Source organism: Tachyglossus aculeatus, chromosome 1, assembly GCF_015852505.1.
Source record: "Tachyglossus aculeatus isolate mTacAcu1 chromosome 1, mTacAcu1.pri, whole genome shotgun sequence".
Taxonomy (NCBI): domain Eukaryota; kingdom Metazoa; phylum Chordata; class Mammalia; order Monotremata; family Tachyglossidae; genus Tachyglossus; species Tachyglossus aculeatus.
This window is the reverse complement of record NC_052066.1, coordinates 131,010,040-131,032,313: the sequence shown is the minus strand read 5'-3', so window position 1 is coordinate 131,032,313 and position 22,274 is coordinate 131,010,040. Positions and strand designations below refer to the sequence as shown.

The 22,274-nt window shown below is 41.2% G+C and overlaps 1 protein-coding gene across 6 annotated transcripts in view; it reads right to left on the bottom strand.

The window, feature by feature from the left end:
* Window positions 1–22,274, bottom strand: part of KHDRBS2 (KH RNA binding domain containing, signal transduction associated 2) — a 606,540-nt gene that overhangs the window by 284,776 nt on the left and 299,490 nt on the right. For all 6 annotated transcript variants that reach the window (XR_005451081.1, XM_038746702.1, XM_038746731.1 and 3 more), the window contains one exon: window positions 12,162–12,308. Coding sequence is in view for 5 of the 6 variants with exons in the window: in XM_038746702.1 (XP_038602630.1) it covers window positions 12,162–12,308 (147 nt within the window). In the remaining variant the exon portion in view is untranslated. The remainder of the gene's footprint in view (window positions 1–12,161; window positions 12,309–22,274) is intronic.

The window sequence follows — 22,274 nt, the reverse complement described above, 5'->3', positions numbered from 1 at the left end:
CTCAGGTTATTAATATCATCCAACAAATGCATTTTAGTGTCACCTTCTATGACTTTAATACTAATGAATTGCTGATGTAATTTTCTCTCATGTTCCATACCAGAGTACTAATCACATTGGATAAATTATCCATCAAGACAGTTGAATTAATATAGATAATCATCATCCAACCTATGGGTTTGGAAACCCAAATATTTTAAAATTTTCAATGGAACATTTGGGAAATTGGTTGATTTTGGAATCTATGCATTAACACGTAAAATAATATGTAGACATCAGAGTTGAAGGAGAGGGCTTTCTCTACACATCCAAAGGCTGGACTTGGATTTTGAGGAATGGGATACCCAGCCATTTCCTAGCATTTCCCTATCCACTTTCCCCACAGCCAACTAGATGCTAAGCAGTACACTAGTTATGCTCTGCACTCTAATACTGCTGCTGATAAAAAGCTCTAAGATTCCATGCCTTTTTTAAAAAATGGTACTTGTTAATCAATCATATTTATTGCATGCTTTCTGTGTGCAGTACACTGTACTAAGCAGTAAAGAGAGTTCAATATAACAGACTTGGTAGATCAGTGCTTACTTTGGGTCAGGCACTATTATAAGCACTGGGATAGATACTGGTTAAGTCGATTGGACAGTTCCTGTCATACATGCTGCTCAGAGTCTAAGTGGGAGGGAGAACAGATATTTAATCCCCATTTTACAGGTGAGGAAACAGTCACAGAGCTGTTAAGTCAGTTCCCCAAGGTCACATAGTAAGTGACTGTCAGGGCTAGGATTAAAACCCAGATCCTCTGGCTCCCAGCTCCATTCTCTTTCTATTAAGCCATGCTGCTTCTCATAAGGCCAAGATCTACATCAACTTCTTGGAAGTTTCATATAATTAATGCTACTCCTATTACTATGATTAAATTAATTCAAAACAGATGAATTCTCCAAAATGCATAGGCAGAATCTAGAAAGGGGGAATACTTTTGAAAGGAATTTTCCAGTAGGAAATTGTGTGTTTTGGCCAATTCTACCTGTAATCCCTTATATTAGGCAGCAACCTAAATTCACTGAGAATTGTACCATGTACATGGGATTCATGGTTTTGGAACCCCACATCAGAAAATTCAATGTTCATACTTATACCTGACTGATATTTTTATGATTCAATATCTCCAGCTCCCAAGCCTTGTCCCTGTATTGATTCCCTGGGTCACCTGAGGGCAGTTCCTAGAATCAAAGTAGGTTGGTATAGGAGTAATGAAAAGGAGCACAGAGCTGTCAACACCTCAGGGAAGCAAGTTGCACTTGGGTAAATGCCTAGGTGAAAGAGGAAACACATAAGAGATGTAATCAATCATCATGACTTCTATTGCAGTGTACTGCCATTTAGAGTCATATCAATTCCTGTTAACGTTAAGGATCCAACATGAGACATTGCTGGGAATCAATCAATTGGATTTGAGTGCTTACTGTCTGCAAAGCACTGTACTAAGATCTTGGGAGAGTCCCATATAGCAGACACATTCCTGGCCCACAATAAGCTTACAGTTACATTGGCTCACACAAATTTCAAGGTGCTTTCAGCTTGCCTTTATATTTGCTCCATGCAAACATGGCCATATCAAGACATGGCTTTTGGGTTTCTGGAAGAAACCCTTTCCTCTCCAATTGCTGGCAAAGTGTCTGATTCACCAAAGAACTAGGCCTACCTCCTCTGGCCTAGCTCAGCCCCTTCTCCCCATCCCCATTTCCACAGCTTTCCTGGCCCCTCTCCATCTCCCTGCTTGCCCATGCCCATGTCTATGTACATTTTTGTAACCTTTTTTTTTTTTAACCTACATGGCCAATTGATGGAGTTTGCTGCCACTATCACTCTCCTCACCCTTCAATGCTTCACAGTCCCTGACTTCTGGGACTGACGAGTCCAGACCTCGAAGGCTGTATCACAGTGAGATTGGGGTAAAGCTGGTGGTGGTAGAGGAAGAGGATTAGAGAAGCAGCATGGCTTAGTGGAAAAAGCCTGGGCTTCATTTATTCATTCAATTGTATTTATTGAGAGCTTACTGTGTGCAGAGCACTGTACTAAGCGCTTGGGAAGTACAAGTTGGCAACATATAGAGACGGTCCCTACCCAACAGCGGGATCACAGTCTAGAAGGGGGAGACAGACAACAAAACAAGACATATTAACAAAATAAAATAAATAGAATGAATATGTACAAATAAAATAAATAAATAGAATAATAAATACATACAAACATATACACAGGTGCTGTGGGGAGGGGAAGGAGGTAAGGCGGGGGAGATGGGGAGGGGGAGAAGGGGGAGACGGTGGAGGGGGCTCAGTCTGGGAAGGCCTCCTGGAGAAGGTGAGCTCTCAGTAGGGCTTTGAAGGGAAGCCCTTCTGGCTTGGAAGTCAGAGATCATGGGCTCTAATTCTGGCTCCACCACTTGTCAGCTGTGTGACCTTGGGCAAGTCACTTAACTTCTCTCAGCCTCAGTTACCTCATCTGTAAAATGGGGATGAAGACTGTGAGTCCTACATGGGACAACCTGATTATCTTGTATCTACCCCAGTGCTTGGCAAATATTAAGTGCTTAACGAATACCAATATTATTATTATTATTATTATTATTACAGAGGGTAGTTGAGGGAAGAGGAACCAATGCTTTCTCATACTTCCTGACCCTTCTTCATGACCACTGCCTAATCTTGTCACAACCCAGCACACCCCTCTGATTTAGCCGCCCCTATTTGTTCAAAGCATGGGTGACGGCAGCAGCAGTGCGTGCAATTGGGTTAGGGCTGTAGAAAACAAAATTAAAATTACAAAAGTAGATATGGAACATAGGACAACATGGGGGTACTTGGAACCTAGGGGTGAGTTGACAGTGTGAAGATCGATCAATATTTCTTTCTGTGTGCAGAGAAAATTGTACTAAGAGCTTGGGAGAATGTGGCTTAGTGGATAAAGCATGGGACTGGGAGTCCGAAGTTCCTGGGTTCTAATCCTGGCTCTGCCACATGTTTGCTGTATGACCTTGGGCAAGTCACTTAACTTCTCTGTGCCTCAGTTACCTTACCTGCAAAATGGGGATTAAGAGGGTGAGCCCTAATGTGGGACAAGGACCGAGTCCAATCTGATTAAAGTGTAACTCTCCAAGTGCTTAGAACAGTGCTTGGCACACAGTAAGCACTGAGAACAAGTACTGTAATTACTATTGTTACTATTATAATAGAGTTGGTAGACACAATTCCTCCCCACAAGGCACTGAGTATCTAGAAGGGGAGACAAGCAATACTATGAAGTCCAAGAAGTGTAAAGTTATTCACATAAATGCTGTGGGGTGGGGAAGAGGAGAAGCGAGTACCTAAATGCTTATGGGCTCCTAACTCAGTTGGAAAGCTGACTCAATAGGGAGGAAAGACAGGGTGGGGAGATGAGAGATTTATCAAGGAAGAGTCCCTGGAGGATGTGAATTTAGTAGAGCTTTGAAGATGGGGAGAATGGTTGGTCAGATATGAAGGGGAAGTGAGATACAAGTAGGAGGAAGGTCATGAGCAAGTGGTCCACAGGAAGAAAAATGAGGTTGAGACACAGTAGACTGGTATTAGGGGACTGAAGTGTGAGACAGAGACGTAGAGGAAAGTGGGGGAAAGAAAGCTCCAAAGCTGCAGAACCAAGAGAAGGGGAAGAGGTGGAACTGTGGTAGAGTTAACTCGGCAGTAGAGCAGGGCTGCCTTTACTCAACCGAAAAGACATTGAGTAGGTAGCTTCTGAAGTTAATAGGGCACTAAATCCACTCCTCTGACAGGTAAGTGGCTTCTACCTTGAGGAATACAATCTAAACTTCTAGGACGTTGGAATGTTATACAATTTGATTGTTTTTACCTTATTTAAATTTGAAAAATACTATTTGTCGCTAAAAGTTTAGTACAGTGCTCTGCTCATAAAGAAGCAGCATGGCCTAGTGGATAAAGCATGAGCCTAGGACGCAGAAGGATCTGGGCTTTAATCTCAGCTCCACCACTTGTCTGCTGTATAACCTTGGACAAATCACTTAATTTCTTTGTGCTTCACTTTCAGTTGGAAATAAACCCTGACCACGGTCAACCCATCTCACAAACCTTCCAGTTTCTTTAAGACACTGGAGTGATAATGCACTGTGCTGGCTTATAGATAAATTGAATTTTTAACTATCAGCACCTCTCATTCCTCCATTATGCCAGATAGGAAAGCTTTCACTGTAAAATGAAATTTTGCTAAGTAAAAACATAGGTTCATATTCCACAGAATCTGAGTTCCTTGTTGTGAAGGTAAATTAAGCGCTAGGGCCCAAGATCCTTGGTGATCCTGTTTACTGGAAAATAAACCCTGAAATTTGATTTATGAACATCTTTGACAGCACAGATGGCACTTTTTGAAATGGGGTTGAACATTCATTTTAAGTATGCAATTTGAAGAGCCATTGAGCCAAAGATTTTCTGAAATAAATGTGAGAAAATATATTAGAGCATTCAGAGGTGGTATATAGGGGAAGGCACATGAGAGGAAGGCTGGAACTGACGGAGTAGCAGAAGCATAACAGAGAGAATGAGAGTGCCGAGAGAAATTAGGACACTAGATTATTAAAGTTCTGTCCAGAAAAAACATTTGGCAGCACAGATAACATAATCCCAATGGTTGATCATCTTTTGCTTAAAAATAAATATATATCATGATACAACTGTTTATATAGTAATGCAATGCAGTAATGTAGAAGGGAGGCAGTATTGCCTATGGGAAGAACACAGTGCTAGGAGTCAGAAGACCTATGTTCACATTCCAGTTCAATCAGTGACCACCTGTGTGACCTTGGGCAAGTCATTTAACATCTTTGGGCCTCAATTTGTTCATTTGTGGAATGGAGATCAAACAGACTGTGAGCCTCATGTGGGACAGGGGCTGCATTTAATCTCATAACCTTCTAACTACCCAATAAATATCATAACTCATGTATTAGCTCCCTCCCTAGGAGGTATTCTAGCAACTGTTACTCTTTATTTCTTTGCGTCTCTACATTGCTATTGATACCTCCCTATCTGAAACACACCACTGATTGGTTAAATTGTGCCCTTCGTTTCCTTCAAAGACTACTTAAAAGCCACCTTCTGCAATGTCATTCCAATTAATCTTCCTACTACTTGAGGATCCTATCCATCATTGCCACGTCACCTCTCAGACATCTTCGCATATAGTTTCGTTATAGTCTTTTTTTAAGGTTTATGTTATTATTAATGATAATAATGGCATTTGTTAAGTGCTTACTATGTGCAGAGAACTGTTCTAAGTGCTGGGGTAGATAGAAGGTAATCAGGTTGTCCCAGCTGGGGCTCACAGTCTTAATCCCCATTTTACAGATGAGGTACAGGCACAGAGAAGTCAAGTGATATGCCCAAAGTCACACAGCTGATCAGTGGCAGAACCAGGATTAGAACCCGCAATCTCTGACTCCGAAGCCCATGCTCTTTTTACTAAACTACGCTGCTTCTCAGTTAAGCATTTTCTATGTACCAGGCACCTAAGTGCTGAGGTATATATAAATTTATGAGGTTGGACACAATCCATGACCCAATGTGAGGCTCACAGTCTTAATCCTTATTTTACAGATGAAGTAACTAAGGCACAGAGAAGTTAAGTAACTAGTCCAAGGTCGCACAGCAGATAAACGATGGAACTAGGATTAAAAGCCAGATTCTTCTAACTCCTGCTCTATCTACTAGGCAACACAGTTTCCCCATTCCAGTCAGCTTCCCTTCTTAGATTTACTTATCTTTTGGAATTTAATTTGTTCTCATACTGTAAGAACAAAGCATGCTAAACTAACCTGTTTCAATGCTGCATTCATTTGCAAGCCACAACACTCACAAAACATGTCCTCCAATACTGCAGTGAACATAGCTGAATGGGCTCATACTGCCAGATGAATCTTCCTTAAACCTTTTATAATCTAACCAACATATGTAGTAAAAAAACCCATTACAGCAAAACAGTGTCCACTGTAGGCACTTCAGGAGTAGGGACCCATTCTTTTTCCTTTCTGGTATATTTCCACATAGCCTATGATGGTACCTGCACAGACACCCAATAGATACTGTTATTGGTATAATAGTTAAAATTGTGAAAGTTGCATCACAAAAGTCTTCAGAAATCTGTCCAGGTTCAATAAAATCTGTTTCAGATCTTGGAGCAGTATTAGGATGAAACAGATCAATCAATCAGTGGTATTTATTGAGCTCTTACTATGTGCAAAGCACTGTATTAAATGCTTAGGACAGATAGCCCCTAATTTCCTAGTCTGAAATTTTAGTCGCTGAATCCTTCTTACTTTCCTAAATTGCATTAACTATTTGTTTAAGGCATGTTTGAATGTTCTGTACAACAAAACCCTTGCAAAACCATACCGAACACTCTTGTGATTTTCCTCATCTTCAACTCTTCCAAAATCGTTCGAGTGTGGCAAAACCAATATCTATTAGGTAAAAATCTAGACATCGCATCACAATATACTTAAGTATCAACAGCTTTTGGCTCATAGAAAATGTAGGTTAGACAATATGGATATACCAAGCCAATGAAAAATGTCATTTTCCTTTCAGCTTGAATGTTCTGCATAAAGTAAGTGCTCACCAAATGCTCTCCATGAAGAAGATGAATTGTCCGGCTAAGTGAGGACATGCATTTCCACAGAATAGAAACAAAATAACAATTTTCTATTAAAAAAATAGTACTTTTATATAGCAATATAAAGAATCCACACTCTGAAACTTTTGCATACGCTACAACATTTATTGTCTCACTATGGGTCACTGTAGTTCTGGGCCCTGAACTCCAATCAAACTCTTAGGCCAGATGCACCTTACAGGTGACACCATTTGCTCCCGCTGCCTTTTCCTGTGTTTTTCTTGCCAACCTTATTGTCAGTAACAATTATACAAAGAACCATGACCACACCAATTTTGTTAAAAAGATTTTTTTTTCTGATTATGATCTGAGAAACAAGTGAACAATTCTTGTTTTTTGACTTTTCAGTCAACCTCTCTGGGAATGTCAGAAGAAACATCAGGGCCTCATTAGACTGTAGAGATATAATCCATACACTATTCTAAATTTGGGAAAAAATTCCCATCTGCCTTTGCCTTACTATGCACTGACCATATGATTTTTAAGATGTAACTGAAGTAAAAAGGAATCCATGTTGCACCTGATTGTGCTTTGATGGACATTTTGAGAAAAGTTTGTTTTCACCTAAGAAACATGTTCCTTGTTCTTGATTCAAGATTTTTATACCATCACTTAAAAAACACAAAACACACACCAGCTCATCTGATTCATATACTCCTGTTGAACCGGACCTCTATGGGTCATGCATTTATTATTATTCATTTATTGCATTCATTAAGTGCCTACAATGTGTTAATCAATCAATAATATTTATTAAGCACTTACTGCGCACATAACACTATTTTAAGCACTAGGATTGGTACAAGTTAATCAGGTTGGACACACATAGTCCCTGTCCCATTGGGGCTCACAGTCAAAGTAGCAGGGAGAACAGGTTTTGAATCCCCATTTTACAGTTCAGGAAATGGAGGCACAGAGAATCAATCAATCAATCGTATTTATTGAGCACTTAATGTGTACAGAGCACTGTACTAAGCGCTTGGGAAGCACAAGTTGGCAACAAGTTAAGTTAAGAGAAGCTAAGTTAAGAGAAGTTAAGTGACTAGCCCAAGTTCACACAGCATGCAACTGACAGAACCAGAATTAGAACCCGGTCCTCTGACTCAGAGGCCTGGGCTATTTCCATGAGGCCTTGCTGCATATTTTTGTTTTGAATGAAAAAGCACACTGACAAAATCATCTATAATCTCCACCTCAAAGAACTATACAGCACAATTCGTTTTCTCTTCAATCACATGATAGAATTTAAGCTATCACCACTCAGAATGGCTTTGAAAATTGCTTTGATAAGGGCTCAGTTCTACAAGTTTGCTGGAAACTAAGTAGAAGTATACCACAAAGGAAAACAACATTACTGATGGAATATTTCCAAGAGTAACAAATACCTCCCTAGATGAGATAGTTCCAAGACTCTTAGTAATGACTCCATCTGGGACTTCCACTGAAGCCTGAGATGTTTAAATACAAAAGTCATAAAGTGACTTGTTTGGGGGAGATTGCTGCTGCTATTAATACACTATTGCTTGTAATGATTTTTATATACTTAATATTCCATTTTCAAAAGTTTTGAAAAAGCAATAGTATTTATAATTGATAGGTTAGTATGTTATCTACCTGCATTGGATTTATACTACAGCAGAAATAATATTTATTAAGCTCTTACTATGTGGAAAGCCTTTACTAAACAATGGGAAAGAATACACTAGTGGAAATTCAATGCAGGCCCTAGTCCTTCGGACAGTTAACATTAACTATTTCCAATTAGCCCGGTAGAAAATTCATGAGAAAAGAAAATTTTCTTAGCCTGTTACTCTCCTCCTGTGAAAACCAGATTGTGCCATTCCATCCATAGTTGGGGGTGTCACTAGGGGTTAAATAAGAAGCACTGTTTAGATGATAAAGCACAGGCCTGTGAGTCAGAAGGAGCTTGATTCTAATCTCATGTCTGTTGTGTGAACTTGGGCAAGTCACTTACCTTTTTTGGGCCTCAGTTCCCTCATCTGTAAAATGGGGATAAAGAGTGTGAGCTCCATGTGGGACAGGAACTGTGTCCAATCTGATTAGCCTGTATCTACCTGAGGGTTTAGAACAGTGCTTGACACTTTGTAAGCACTTAGCAAGTACCATTATTATTATTATTACATCCACCTTTACACCAAGCACAGGAGACTTAAGTCCATTTAGCATGGTGCTCTGCACACAGTAAACGCTCAATAAATACGATTGATGATGATGAGAGCTAGCTCTCTTCCTCCCTTCAAGGCACTACTGAGAGCTCACCTCCTCCAGGAGGCCTTCCCTGACTGAGCCCCTTCCTTCCTCTCCCCCTCGTTCCCCTCTCCAACCCCACCGTCTTACCTCCTTCCCTTCCCCACAGCACCTGTATATATGTATATATGTTTGTACATATTTATTGTACTTCCCAAGCGCTTAGTACAGTGCTCTGCACACAGTAAGCGCTCAATAAATACGATTGACGATGATGATGATGATGATGAGGCCATCTCTTACCGCACACAGTGCCATTTAGGGCACTGAAGAGAGAGGGCAACTGATAAGTGACGGAGCTGATTTTGTAGCTAATACAGGGCAGCTATTATGGATACCTGACAGCTATTTTGAAAGCCTTTTAAAAGCCCAGGAAGTACCAGAGCACTGTGGTGGTTCAGGGAATTCAGGGAACCCACACTGCTGCCATGTTCATTCCTGAATGGCAGGGGATCTTGGTAGAATTTAGCCTGGAAAATTCCATTTCTGTGTCAATAAGCCTGTTGAGGGCTAACCCTCTCCCACCCCTCACCTTCACAAATCATCCCAACAGATGATCACTCTCTCATCAGATGGGATTCCCATCTAGTTTTTGCTAGTTCTGGGAGGTCATTTCAGGATGGCTTGATCCCCAAAGTGGCCGGCTTCCGTGTCCAGCCTAGGGATTGCCCTACCTTCTGAAGCAGTGCGGAAGGGTTATGCTGCCACAAAGTGCAGCACACTCTCTAAGCCAGCTATTCAGTGACTAAAACAAGTGTCTTCCTGAGTCAGGCACAATACGGCCTTTCAGAGGTGTGAATCTGTGACCTATGAAGACAACAGCTCTCCTAATTTTGGGCCAAGAGATGTAAAGTGCTGTAAATAAATATATTCCATAATTTTATAATTCTAATGGAATAATCAATGTTATCGCTGTTGCTTTGGCCTCTTTCATATAAATAATATCTACTGCTCGGCCACACAAATTTACAGTTCAGAAGGTTGGCAGATCCATTCATTGCTGAAAAATGATCAGTCCTCATGGCTTGATCAATTTATTATTTAGACTGTGAGCCCACTGTTGGGTAGGGACTGTCTCTATATGTTGCCAATTTGTACTTCCCAAGCGCTTAGTACAGTGCTCTGCACATAGTAAGCGCTCAATAAATACGATTGATGATGATGATTATTATTTTAGGTAACTTGATCAAGCCACAGTCATTTCTCTGGAATTTAATCAGATCAAATACTATAAATGGCCCCAAAGAACAGTGCTCCTAATATGACTAGATATCACAGTATTAGTCCAATGTTGCTATTTTAAAGTATATTCAGAAATATTTTACTCCTTAAAAGTTATAGTTTATGAAACAGATTATGCTATGAATTTTTCTCATTACCATAAACAAATATTTAGTGACTACACAAGAGTATCTATCTAGCAGTCACTAAGGAAAATGTACTAGGACCGAGTTAGAAGTAGAATTAGAATTAAAACTATATATCGCAATATGAACATTCTAAATAGCTTAATCCTACTTCAACAATCATAATGTGGAGGTCTTCTTGAAGTAAAAATGTTTCTATGTTCTAAATTCAAGAAATAATGAAAATCAGAATGAGGACTGTCTCACAGGGAAAAGAGAAAAGAAATCTTTACTCAAATGTACAGATTCTCTCCTCCAAATTCAAATATCCCACTGTTTCTCTTAGTTTTATTACCTTAAACTTTACTTTTCAATTTAGGCTTACAGCTATCTGTAATGTCATGCACACAAATGCTACAGAACAATGCAAAGGTTCCAAACAACACTAAAATCAGAGGGATTCTAGCTACCGTAATTGTGAATCCTTTCCCAACGTCACAGTGAGAAGAAGACTCAGGCCTTTGGAATCAGAAAGAGGGAAACAACTATACATGCAGATACTTTCAAGGATGATGATGGCATGTCCCAACTAATCAATATGTATAAGAATATTTTCTCTCCGAAATACAAATATGTTCAATGTTGCTCCATTCATTCATTCAATCGTATTTATTGAGTGCTTACTCTGTGCAGAGCACTGCACTAAGCGCTAGGGAAGTACAAGTTGGCAACATATAGAGATGGTCCCTACCCAACAACGGGCTCACAGTCTAGAAGACCAATTCAAAACAGGTTAGCTACCTCTAGACTAATTGTGTAACACCAGAGAATTTGTGGTTTGCACTATAAAATGGCTTTTGAATAGATAAATCTGTCATTGTGACAGTGTTTACCCATGTTTTCCTTTTGACTAGATGTTGACACCATGCACTGAGCAAACATATCATGGTTTGGGCACTAAAGCAATATTAATCTACTAGACTAGGTTTGTAAGCACTTTGAGGGCAGGAATTATGCCCAGAAACTCCACTGTATTGTAGTCTTCCAGGCACTTAGCACAGTGCTCTATATGCAATAAGTAGTCAAGAAATACAATTGATTGATCCTGGTTCAGTCACATGGTAGATAGAGTGCTTCTGACACCACCGACGAAGCCTGAGGACCAGGATGTTCTGCTGATGGGGAAGTGGTATATTATATATTACCTCCACACCATGCAGTAGACTCCACAGCCAGACTTTCAGCTCACGATCTCTGCTTTGGCCTGGGCTAAATTTAATGAGGATTTTAGGTAGGGAGATGAAGAAGCTTCCTACACCTACCAACTCATCTCTACAGGTTGATGATGGAATAAGAAAGGAACATTAACGCTCATTACTTTAGCAACTTTCCTGCTCATTTACAACTAATAGAAAAAAAATACCCTAGGTGATCATCACTATTACAATGCCAAACACTGAAGCCACAAGGCCTCCACCAGGTCAGAGAAGCAGAGGATGTGAACAACGAAAATGGTCACTGCCCAAACACATTTTGTTTGAGTCTTATTTTAGGTAATGTGTGTATTTATAACCTCATCAAGCAGAGTCTTGACTAAGGCAAAAGTGGGACTTGGGCCTGAATTTTTATCCAGAGAATTGCTTTGATTCTCCACTTCATGTTGTTGCCTGAACAAAATTTGAAAACTGGCTGGCAAATCATGATCACTGTATTTTTAAACTATGTAAAAAAGTACTAGGAATTTCTCTTTAAGAAGCTTAGAAGGCTCTAAACTAGAAACAGTTAAAAAAGGAAGCAAATTAATGCAAAAGAGCATTCAACACTTACTGGAACAAGGAACTTTTTAATTTCTTCCAGTGCATGACTCATACGTGAATAAGCTTCCCCAGGTGGAGCAAATACTTCAATTAATACATGAAGTTCATCACTCAAGTGTGCATATTTGGCTTCTCCACTCTTCCTTAGTTCTTCTTCCTGTGAAAGAGGTTATTTTTAGAAATAAGAATCTATTCATTTTGAGCTGATTTAATGTTTACAGTGAAAATGACAAAAGGACATAATTTAAATTGACTTTCCATAAGTGAAACCCTTGGAGAAATAAAAATTCTGGAACAAGCCACTTAAAGATTTAAAAATTACTTTTGAGTGTTTCAGTGATAAACCTGGCATAATTATCACCTACAACAGATTTTAATCAGCAGAGTGAAAATGCTAAATACTTCAAGTCATTACAGAAATATTAACTCTTTGCTATGCAGGCTGAAGGTAGTCTTTGACGATACTTCCATTCCCAACTGAGTTATTTTTTAAAAAATTCCGCATATCTAGACAAGCATATGAACCGCAGTATACAGTTCAATCTGGTTCTAACATGACCTCACAGACCACTAATAGTTACAGCAGTATACTCAGCTTGGTCCAAAAGAATTATTCATGGAAGCCATCTGGGGGAGAGATACTGAAGGCAGTCCTAAGAAAGAGGAGGAGATTTGGAGCAAATGCCATTTGGAAGAGGTGAGAGTGTGATGTGGTCAGAGATTCAGTGGTACTTACACCATAGTCTTTATCTCCCCCTGACACCCCCCAGACACCCCCCTCTTCTCCTCTGATTTCAAACATCACTTAGCAGCATGGCATAGTGGATAGCTAGCTCTCTTCCTCCCTTCAAGGCCCTACTGGGAGCTCACCTCCACCAGGAGGCCTTCCCCATCTTGCCTCCTTCCCCTCCCCACGGCATCTCTATGTATGTGTGTATGTTTGTATGTATTTGTTGCTCTGTTTATTTTATTTGTACATATTTGTTCTATTCATTTTATTTTGTTAATATGTTTTGCTTTGTTCTCTGTCTCCCCCTTCTAGACTGTGAGCCCACTGTTGGGTAGGGACTGTATATGTTGCCAACTTGTACTTCCCAAGCGCTTAGTACAGTGCTCTGCACACAGTAAGCGCTCAATAAATACGATTGAATGAATAGAGCAAAGGCCTGGGAGACAGAAGGTCATGGATTCTAATCCCAGCTCCACCACTTGTCTGCTGTGTGACCCTGGGCAACTCACTTCACTTCTCTGGGCCTCAGTTACCTCACCTGCAGAATGGGGAGCAAGACTGTGAGCCCCACATGAGACAGGGACTGTGTCCAACCCAATTTTCTTGTATCTACCCCAGGGCTTAGCACAATGCCTTGCACATAGTAAGTGCTTAACAAATATCATAATTATTATTATCTCCCCTATACTGAGAAGTCTTTTGTAGATGCCTCAGCCCTTCTTCATCTTTCACTCATCTCCCAGCTCTCACCACTGCTATCCAATTTCTTGAATTCATTGTCTCAGCAATTACCTGCACTTCCTCTCAACTAAATCTTTTCTTGGCCTCCCAAACAAGTTTTCACTCCCTTGATTACACTGAGATCGTAGTAAGTATTGGAAGTTTTAGTTTCACAGTACTTAGATAGTAGGAGGTAGAATTGGGAGTCACCTCCCAGGATCTTCTTCAACACATTCATTCAATCATATTTATTGAGTGTTTCCTATGTGCAGAGCACTTTACTAAGCATTTTGGAGAGAATATAATAAACAGACACATTCCCTGCCCAAAGCAAGCTTATGTTCTAGAGGCGGAAATATGAAATACTGAAGAAATGCCACAGGACTTCAAGGATGCCCCCATAATCACCATTTTCAAGAATGAAGTGGGCAGAGAATACAATGGGAAAACTTATCATGAGATTTCACTACTTTCCACTACTGGCAAGATCCTAATCAAAGCTGTCCTGGGCCAACTACCAAAGCACACTGTTAATAATGATCCAAGAACCACAATTCATTCATTCAATCGTATTTATTGAGCATTTACTGTGTGCAGAGCACTGTACTAAGCACTTGGGAAGTACAAGTTGGCAACATATACAGACGGTCCCTACCCAACAGCAGGCTCACAGTCTAGAAGGGGGAGAGAAACAACAAAACAAAACATATTAACAAAATAAAATAAATAGAATAGAAAATATGTACAAGTAAAATAGAGTAATAAATCTATACAAACATATATACACCGGGGGGGGGGGGGGGGGGTAAATCAATCTTCTTTCCTTTTTGATTAACCCACAGTACCCCAAGGATCCCAGGGAAACCTGGAGAAGCACCGTGGCTCAGTGGCAAGAGCCCGGGCTTGAGAGTCAGAGGTCATGGGCTCCAATCCCCACTCCTCCACTTGTCTGCTGTGTGACCTTGGGCAAGTCACTTCACTTCTCTGGGCCTCAGTGACCCCATCTGTAAGATGGGGATGAAGACTGTGAGCCCCCCGAGGGACAGTCTTATTACCTTGTATCTCCCCCAGTGCTCAGAACAGTGCTTGGCACATAGTAAGTGCTGAACAAATACCATCATTAGTTAAGTGGAGCCCCTTCTGCTCTGGCTCCTGAATGGCAGGCGCATCCAGTCCAGGGTCTTTCATCACCCAGGCCAAAATTCAAACTTCAAAGTGCTTCCAAGGCCCTCGCCAAAGTCACCTAAGCTCCCCAATTCTGCTGATCCCATTTCTCCTGCAGCAGCCCAAGGCCTAGCAATCCCCTTGCACCCCAAAACCAAGCCTCCAGCCTCGGTCTTTGCCAATTCTGCTCCTGTATGGGCTCGGACAGCCCCAAGAGCTTCTTTTGTCCTAATTTAATAATAATAATTGTAATATCATAATAATTATACTATTTGTTAAGCACTTACTACGTGCCAAGCACTGTTCTAAGCACTGGGGTGGATACAAGGTCATCGAGGGGCTCCCACTCCTAATCCCCATTTTAGAGATGAGGTAACTGAGGTGCAGAGAATTTACGTTGCTTGCCCAAAGTCACACAGTGGACAAGTGGCGGGGTCAGGATTAGAACCCATGTCTTGACTCCCAAGCCCGGACTCTTTCCACTAAGTCATTATGCTTTCCCTTATTATTAATAATAATATTTCATAATCTCTATGTGCCAAGCACTGTTCTAAGCACTGGGGCAGACACTGGGTAATCAGGATTGAACCCAGTCCTTGTTCTTCCTGGGGCTCCTGCTCTTAATCCCCATTTTAATAATAATAATAATGATGACATTTATTAAGCGCTTACTATGTGCAAAGCACTGTTCTAAGTGCTGGGGAGGTTACAAGGGGATCAGGTTGTCCCACATGGGGCAGACAGTCTTCATCCCCATCTGACAGATGAGGTCACTGAGGCCCAGAGAAGCAAAGTGACTTGCCCAAAGTCACCCAGCTGACAAGCGGCAGAGCCAGGATTTGAACCCACAACCTCTGACTCCAAAGCCCGTGCTCTTTCCACTAAGCCACACTGCTTCAATTTTATAGATTCATTCATTCAATCGTATTTATTGAGCGCTCACTACACAGTGGAGCAGAGAGGAATTTTGTTTGTGCACTTCGACACTGTGGACCACCCCCTTCTCCTCAACACACTATCCAACCTCGGCTTCACAGACTCCGTCCTCTCCTGGTTCTCGTCTTATCTCTCCAGTCGTTCATTCTCAGTCTCTTTTGCAGGATCCTCCGCCCCCTCCCATCCCCTTAATGTGGGGGTTCCTCAAGGTTCGGTTTGTGGTCCCCTTCTGTTCTCGATCTACACGCACTCCCTTGGTGACCTCATTCGCTCCCACGGCTTCAACTATCATCTCTACGCTGATGACACCCAGATCTACATCTCTGCCCCTGCTCTCTCCCCCTCCCTCCAGGCTCGCATCTCCGCCTGCCTTCAGGACATCTCCATCTGGATGTCTGCCCGCCACCTAAAACTCAACATGTTGAAGACTGAACTCCTTGTCTTCCCTCCCAAACCCAGCCCTCTCCCTGACTTTCCCATCACTGTTGACAGCAATACCATCCTTCCCGTCTCACAAGCCCGCAAATTGTGTCATCCTCGACTCCGCTCTCTCGTTCACCTCTCACTTCCAAGCCGTCGCCAAATCCTGCCGGTCTCAGCTCCTCAACATTGCCAAGATCCGCCCTTTCCTCTCCATCCAAACCACTACCCTGCTCGTTCAAGCTCTTAATCTATCCCATCTGGACTACTGTATCAGCCTCCTCTCCGATTTCCCATCCTCTTGTCTCTCCCCACTTCAATCCATACTTCACGCTGCTGCCCAGATTGTCTTTGTCCAGAAACGCTCTGGGCATGTTACTCCCCTCCTCAAAAATCTCCAGTGGCTACCAATCAACCTACGCGTCAGGCAGAAACTCCTCACCCTCGCCTTCAAGGCTGTTCATCACCTCGCCCCCTCCTACCTCACCTCCCTTCTCTCCTTCTACAGCCCAGCCTGCACCCTCCACTCCTCTGCCGCTAATCTCCTCACCTTCCCTCGTTCTCGCCTGTCCCGCCGTTGACCTCCGGCCCACGTCATGCCCCTGGCCTGGAATGCCCTCCCTCTGCCCATCCACCAAGCTAGCTCTCTTCCTCCCTTCAAGGCCCTACTGAGAGCTCACCTCCTCCAGGAGGCCTTCCCAGACTGAGCCCCCTCCTTCCTCTCCCCCTCCTCCCCTTCTCTATCCCCCTCGCCTTGCCTCCTTCCCTTCCCCACAGCACCTGAATATATGTATATATGTTTGTACGTATTTATTACTCTATTTATTTATTTTACTTGTACATATCTATTCTATTTATTTTATTTTGTTAAAATCTTTTGTTTTGTTTTCTGTCTTCCCTTTCTAGACTGTGAGCCCACTGTTGGGTAGGGACTGTCTCTATATGTTGCCAACTTGTACTTCCCAAATGCTTAGTACAGGCTCTGCACACAGTAAGAGCTCAATAAATACGATTGATTGATTGATTGATTCAGGAACAGTGCTGTGGCAGAGGGTTTGTATCAGTTGGCCTGCAACTTAAAAAAAAAGTCTAGCTGGCCACATTACTATTGTCTGATTCTCTCCCTACCACCAATGAAATAAAGGCAAGGTAGGATACCACGTCTAGTTTTTTCAACCTAGTGTCAATACAATGGCAGTGGACAGGCCATGAAAAGTGAATTTAAGGGAACTTTATGTATTTAGATGTCAAGGAAATGATAAAGTTCAAGCTGGTGTCCCATTGTGGGGTGTCTGGCTGAATGTTGGAATCAATCAATCAAGCGTATTCATTGAGCTCTTATTGTGTGCAGAGCACTGTATTATGAGTTTGGGAGAGTACAATACAAAATGATGTAGCAGACACATTCCCTGCCCCAAATGAGCTTATGGTCTAGAGAGAATAAAGCAGAAAGGACAATTAAACAAATCTTCAAATAATGTGCAAATCCATAGAGAATTTAAAAGTGGTTTCTAAAATAAGGAAGGACTAGCTGGGACTCCCTCAAATGAGGCAATCTAACTTGGAGCAATACTCTATTGCATTGTATTCTCCTAAGCTTTTAGTACACTGCTCAGCATACTGTAAACACTCAATAAATAGCAGTGATTGAAAGTGAGGAAGTGTAGGATAGATAAACTGATATAGGATAGAAAGATATATAGATATAGATATATAAGTGCTTAGTACAGTGCTCGCTCTGCTCACAGTAAGAACTAAATATAAACGACTGAATGAATGTAGTGTGAAAACTTGATCTGCTAGAGAAAAGAAGAGCTGCTAGTAACAGAAATCTTGTGTATGGCTGGGTCGTGACAAAAGGAGCATAGGGAAGTTAGAGCTTACCAGGGTACCTTGGGGTGAGAGTTACTAGCTATCCCATTAGTCAATCTGTCATATTTATTGAACACTTACTGTTGGCAGACACTGTAACAAGCATTTGGGGGAGTACGATATACAAGAGCTGCTAGACCAGTTCACTTCCCACAAGGAGCTTACAGCCCTAGAGTGTACTTAACGCTGGCCCATGGCACTTGCTGATAGTTGCAGGTTTAGGAGTAATTTTGTCAACAGGAAAAATTCCTAAAGTAAGACCCACGTGGAAAACATGCTTTTCTATCCTGTACTTGTTTTTGCTGGTAGCTGTGTGGATAGGAATTGCTTACAACATCGGCCTCTGGTCAGTCGATCCTAACACTCAACACAGAGGGTTCTAATTTTTCTCTCTCCACTGACTTAGGCCAGAAAACCCACTGTGGGTGATTTCTCACTGTCAAGAGCCATTACTCTTACGCTGCCATTGTCAAACTGATGTTGGAGCTCTTAACAAGCAGGATCTCCGAACGGCTGCTCTTCCGTGAGCTGAAATATGGTAACCATAAACGGTGTGGAGAGATGCTTTGAAGACACGATGAAGTATATGATATGTTACGCTTGAGGACAGAGTGGACATCAGAACAGAAGACAGGTCTAACGTAAAGCAATCTGAAAGGGTGAAACAAAAAACAGTGCATCTGTGTATGTGTGTCTGTATTTACTCACATAATCTCCTCCCCTGCACAACTGACCCACCACAATTTTGAGTAGGAAATTGGATATTTTTTGAACTACACAGTAGCCACAATCACCAGAGTGAGAATGCAACAACACAGTGGGAAGAGGTGGATAGTGAATTTATTAAGTACCCATTTATTTAGCTCTTGAAAGAATGCAAAGGAAGGGATGCAGCCTCAAGTATCCCCTTACTTTCCTCTCTCTTGTCCCCTTCTTTCCACCTTTTCTTCTCCCCCTCCCGCTATTAATACTAGACTTGATTTTTATATGCCCAACATAACAGACCAACTCCTGTTTTAATGTCACAAAAACTATGTAAAAGAGTAGGGCAATTATGCCAGTAAATTCACATTGCGTACATCTATCCCCTTATTAGCAGGGCACAAGTTTTCTGTGCACTTCTATGAGTATGGAGTCAAGGAGTAAATCCACTACTTTTCTAAATTGCTAAAGTTGGATCTAGTACCTCACATGAGTAAGAAGCTGAAAAAAGGAGCCTTTAATGAGCACAACTGACAAAACAGATAAGTAAGATCCTACTTTTAAGGCCTTGCGGATGGCAAGCCAGTGCATTTGAATCTAGTCTGGGACAGCATAGATTTTTAGTTAAGCTTGGGGGCTTGTCAGGAGAACTTAGAATTGCGCCTTCCATATTATTTAAGGTCAGGTTAATCCAAAGGACAGAGACTAACCAGACATGAGCTAATGTCAGTGATAAAAGAAATGGCCTAGATTTAAAACAGCAGTGCAAGGAACAAATAGCAAGCATGAGAGAACGGAGAACTATACTAGCAGAAAATTTGTAGAAAAGGGTAAAGCATCTACTAAAGAAGCAACAAATAAGAAGCAAACAGGAAGAATGTTACAAAATAGAGAATATACAACAGGAAATTAAGCAAATGATACTTTCTATAGCTTAGTGTGGGATTTGAATCCACTTGACATGTGAAGAAAATGTTGTTGCCAGTGCTACATACTGGTAAATGCCATTTAATCCTATATTGAGAAATAAAAATCTCTTTTCACAGAAATATTCTGTCTTTTCTCCATTATCATATCTAAAAATGAATTTTCTATCATTTAACAAAAAATTAGAACTAGGGAAGATACACAAAACTGTGAATGACTTTCAGGCAAAATGAATTTCTTGGTCTAACCAAGAAATTATAAATGAAGCTATTTTAGGATTTCAGGAATGCTATACATATGCACAAGGTGCTTTTAACAGTTAAAACAAATTTCCATCACACACGCTTTGCAACCTAAGTTATGACTTGAAATAAAATGTAGCTAACAACCGCTAGCAATTTTTGGAATTCACAAGAATGCTCTATATTTCTACCTTGATTCAAATTATACTATCATCATCTTCATTATTAATGGCATCTATTTAGCCTTACTATGTGCACAGCAATGCAACAGAGTTGGAAGACACATTCCCTACCCACGACAAGCTTACAGTCTAGAGTGGGAGACAGACATTTAATACAGTAAATGATTGGTATAAATAAAAAAAAAATAGAGAAACGGAATGGCGTAGTGGATAGAGCATGGGTCTGGGAATCAGGTGGTCATGGGTTTTAATCCCAGTTCTGACACTTGTCTGCCGTGTGGCCTTGGTCAAGTCACTTCACTTCTCTGGGCCTCAAAATGAGGATTGAAACTGTGAGCCCTAAGTGGGACAGGGACTGTGTCCAACCCGATTTTCTTGCATCCACCCCAGCATTGAGTACACTACCTGGCACACAGGAAGTGCTTAAATATCATAATTATTATTATCATTATATATAACATAGAATTTAAAGATATGTAGATATGAGCTGTGGGGCTGAGGGTGGGAAAAAATATCAAATGCCCAAAGGTCACAGATCCAAATGCAAAGACAATGCAGAAGGGAGAAGGAGCCAGGGAAAAGAGGGTTTAATAGGAGAAGTCCTCTTGGCAGGGATGGGACCTTAATAATGCTTTGAAGGTGGGGGAGTGGTGGTCTGGCACATATGGAGAGGGAGGGAGTTCCAGGTTAGGGGGAGAATGTGGCAAAGGGGTCAGCCATGAGGTAGATGAGATCAGAGTACATTGAATAAGCTGGTGCTAGAGGAGCAAAATGTTGGGCTGGGCTGTAGTAGGGATCAGTGACGTGAAGTAGGAAGGTGTGGGAAAATTGAATACTTTAAAGCCAAGGATAAGGAGTTTCTATTTGATGTGGAAGTGGGTTCGCAGCCACTGGAGGTTCTTGACATGGACCGATTTTTTTTTTTTTAGAAAAATGATTCATGTAGCAAAGTCAAGTATGGACTGCAGTGGAGAGAGAGAGGCAGCAGGGAGGTCAGTGAGGAGGCAGATGCAGTAATCAAGGAGGAATAGGACAAGTGCTTGGATCAGAGTGGTAGCAATGTGGATGGAGCAGAAAGGGCAGATTTTAGTGATACTGTGAATACAGAACTGACTGGGGAGGTGACAGATTGAATAAGTGGGCTGAATGAGAAAGATGAGTTGAGGACAACGTCAAGCTTACGAAGAGGGTTGTGAGATAAGGAGAATAGCAGTATAGTCTACAGTGATGGGAAAGACAAAGGAAAGACAGGGTTTGAGTGGGAAAATAAGATGTTTAATTTTGGAATTCTTTTGGAGTGATTAAATGCTGTTAGATCCTTGATGCACCAAGGCGCCAAGAGGGCAAAAGACAATAGCTATTTCCGGTGGATTGAATTAATCCATCAACCAACTGTAATTACTGAATGACTACTGTATGCAGAGTACTATACTCAGTACTTGGTAGATTATAGAAAAGGTTGAAGACACGATCCCTGCCCACAGGATCTAAAGATTTTATTTGAAAAACTTAACAGTTTTAATAATTTAATCATTTCAAAATAGGAAGGGAAAGTGACCTAAAACTGCTAAAACTTTTTCTTGCACTTTTTAAATAACCAACACAATGTTTACAAAAAATCTGCTTGCCAAATCAGTCTTTGGCTAAAAGCCTACAGGTTTCTCAGTTCAGTATTAATTCCTGGGTCCTGAAAAGCTATAGAACTTCTTGACATACCTTGCTTCCAAGAGTGACATTTCCACTGAGGGAAGGAGGGAAGAAGAAAACCTTGTAAAATCTTGACATAGCACGAACAAAACTTTAGGTTTTAATTTTATTTCCACAATTATATTTGTTATTAATTCTCAGATGCAATGTACAAGAGTCCTTGTTGTGTGTTGTTTCCCTCTCTATGCCCAAAAGAAAAATCCTGTTTACAAAAATCCTTTTCAAATAAGTTCACTGCCTAGCATTCAGTCAGAAATGTAAATAAAACACATTTCCTATTTATACTAATGCTTATATAGGACTTGCCTGAAATCCCAGTTAAAATACTATTCATTAAAAATAAAACCTGGTGAAAACTTTTCAGTGTGGGTTACCCAGAGCTACTGCGGGGGTAGAGGTGCCCTGAGCTGAGGCATTCTGGAGGATATGTCCCGGAGAATATCCTGGGCCCCCTTGGCCTCTTCAGAGTGTATAAACTGCTCCATGGGATCTTCCTTCTCCTACACAGATGGGTAGAACTT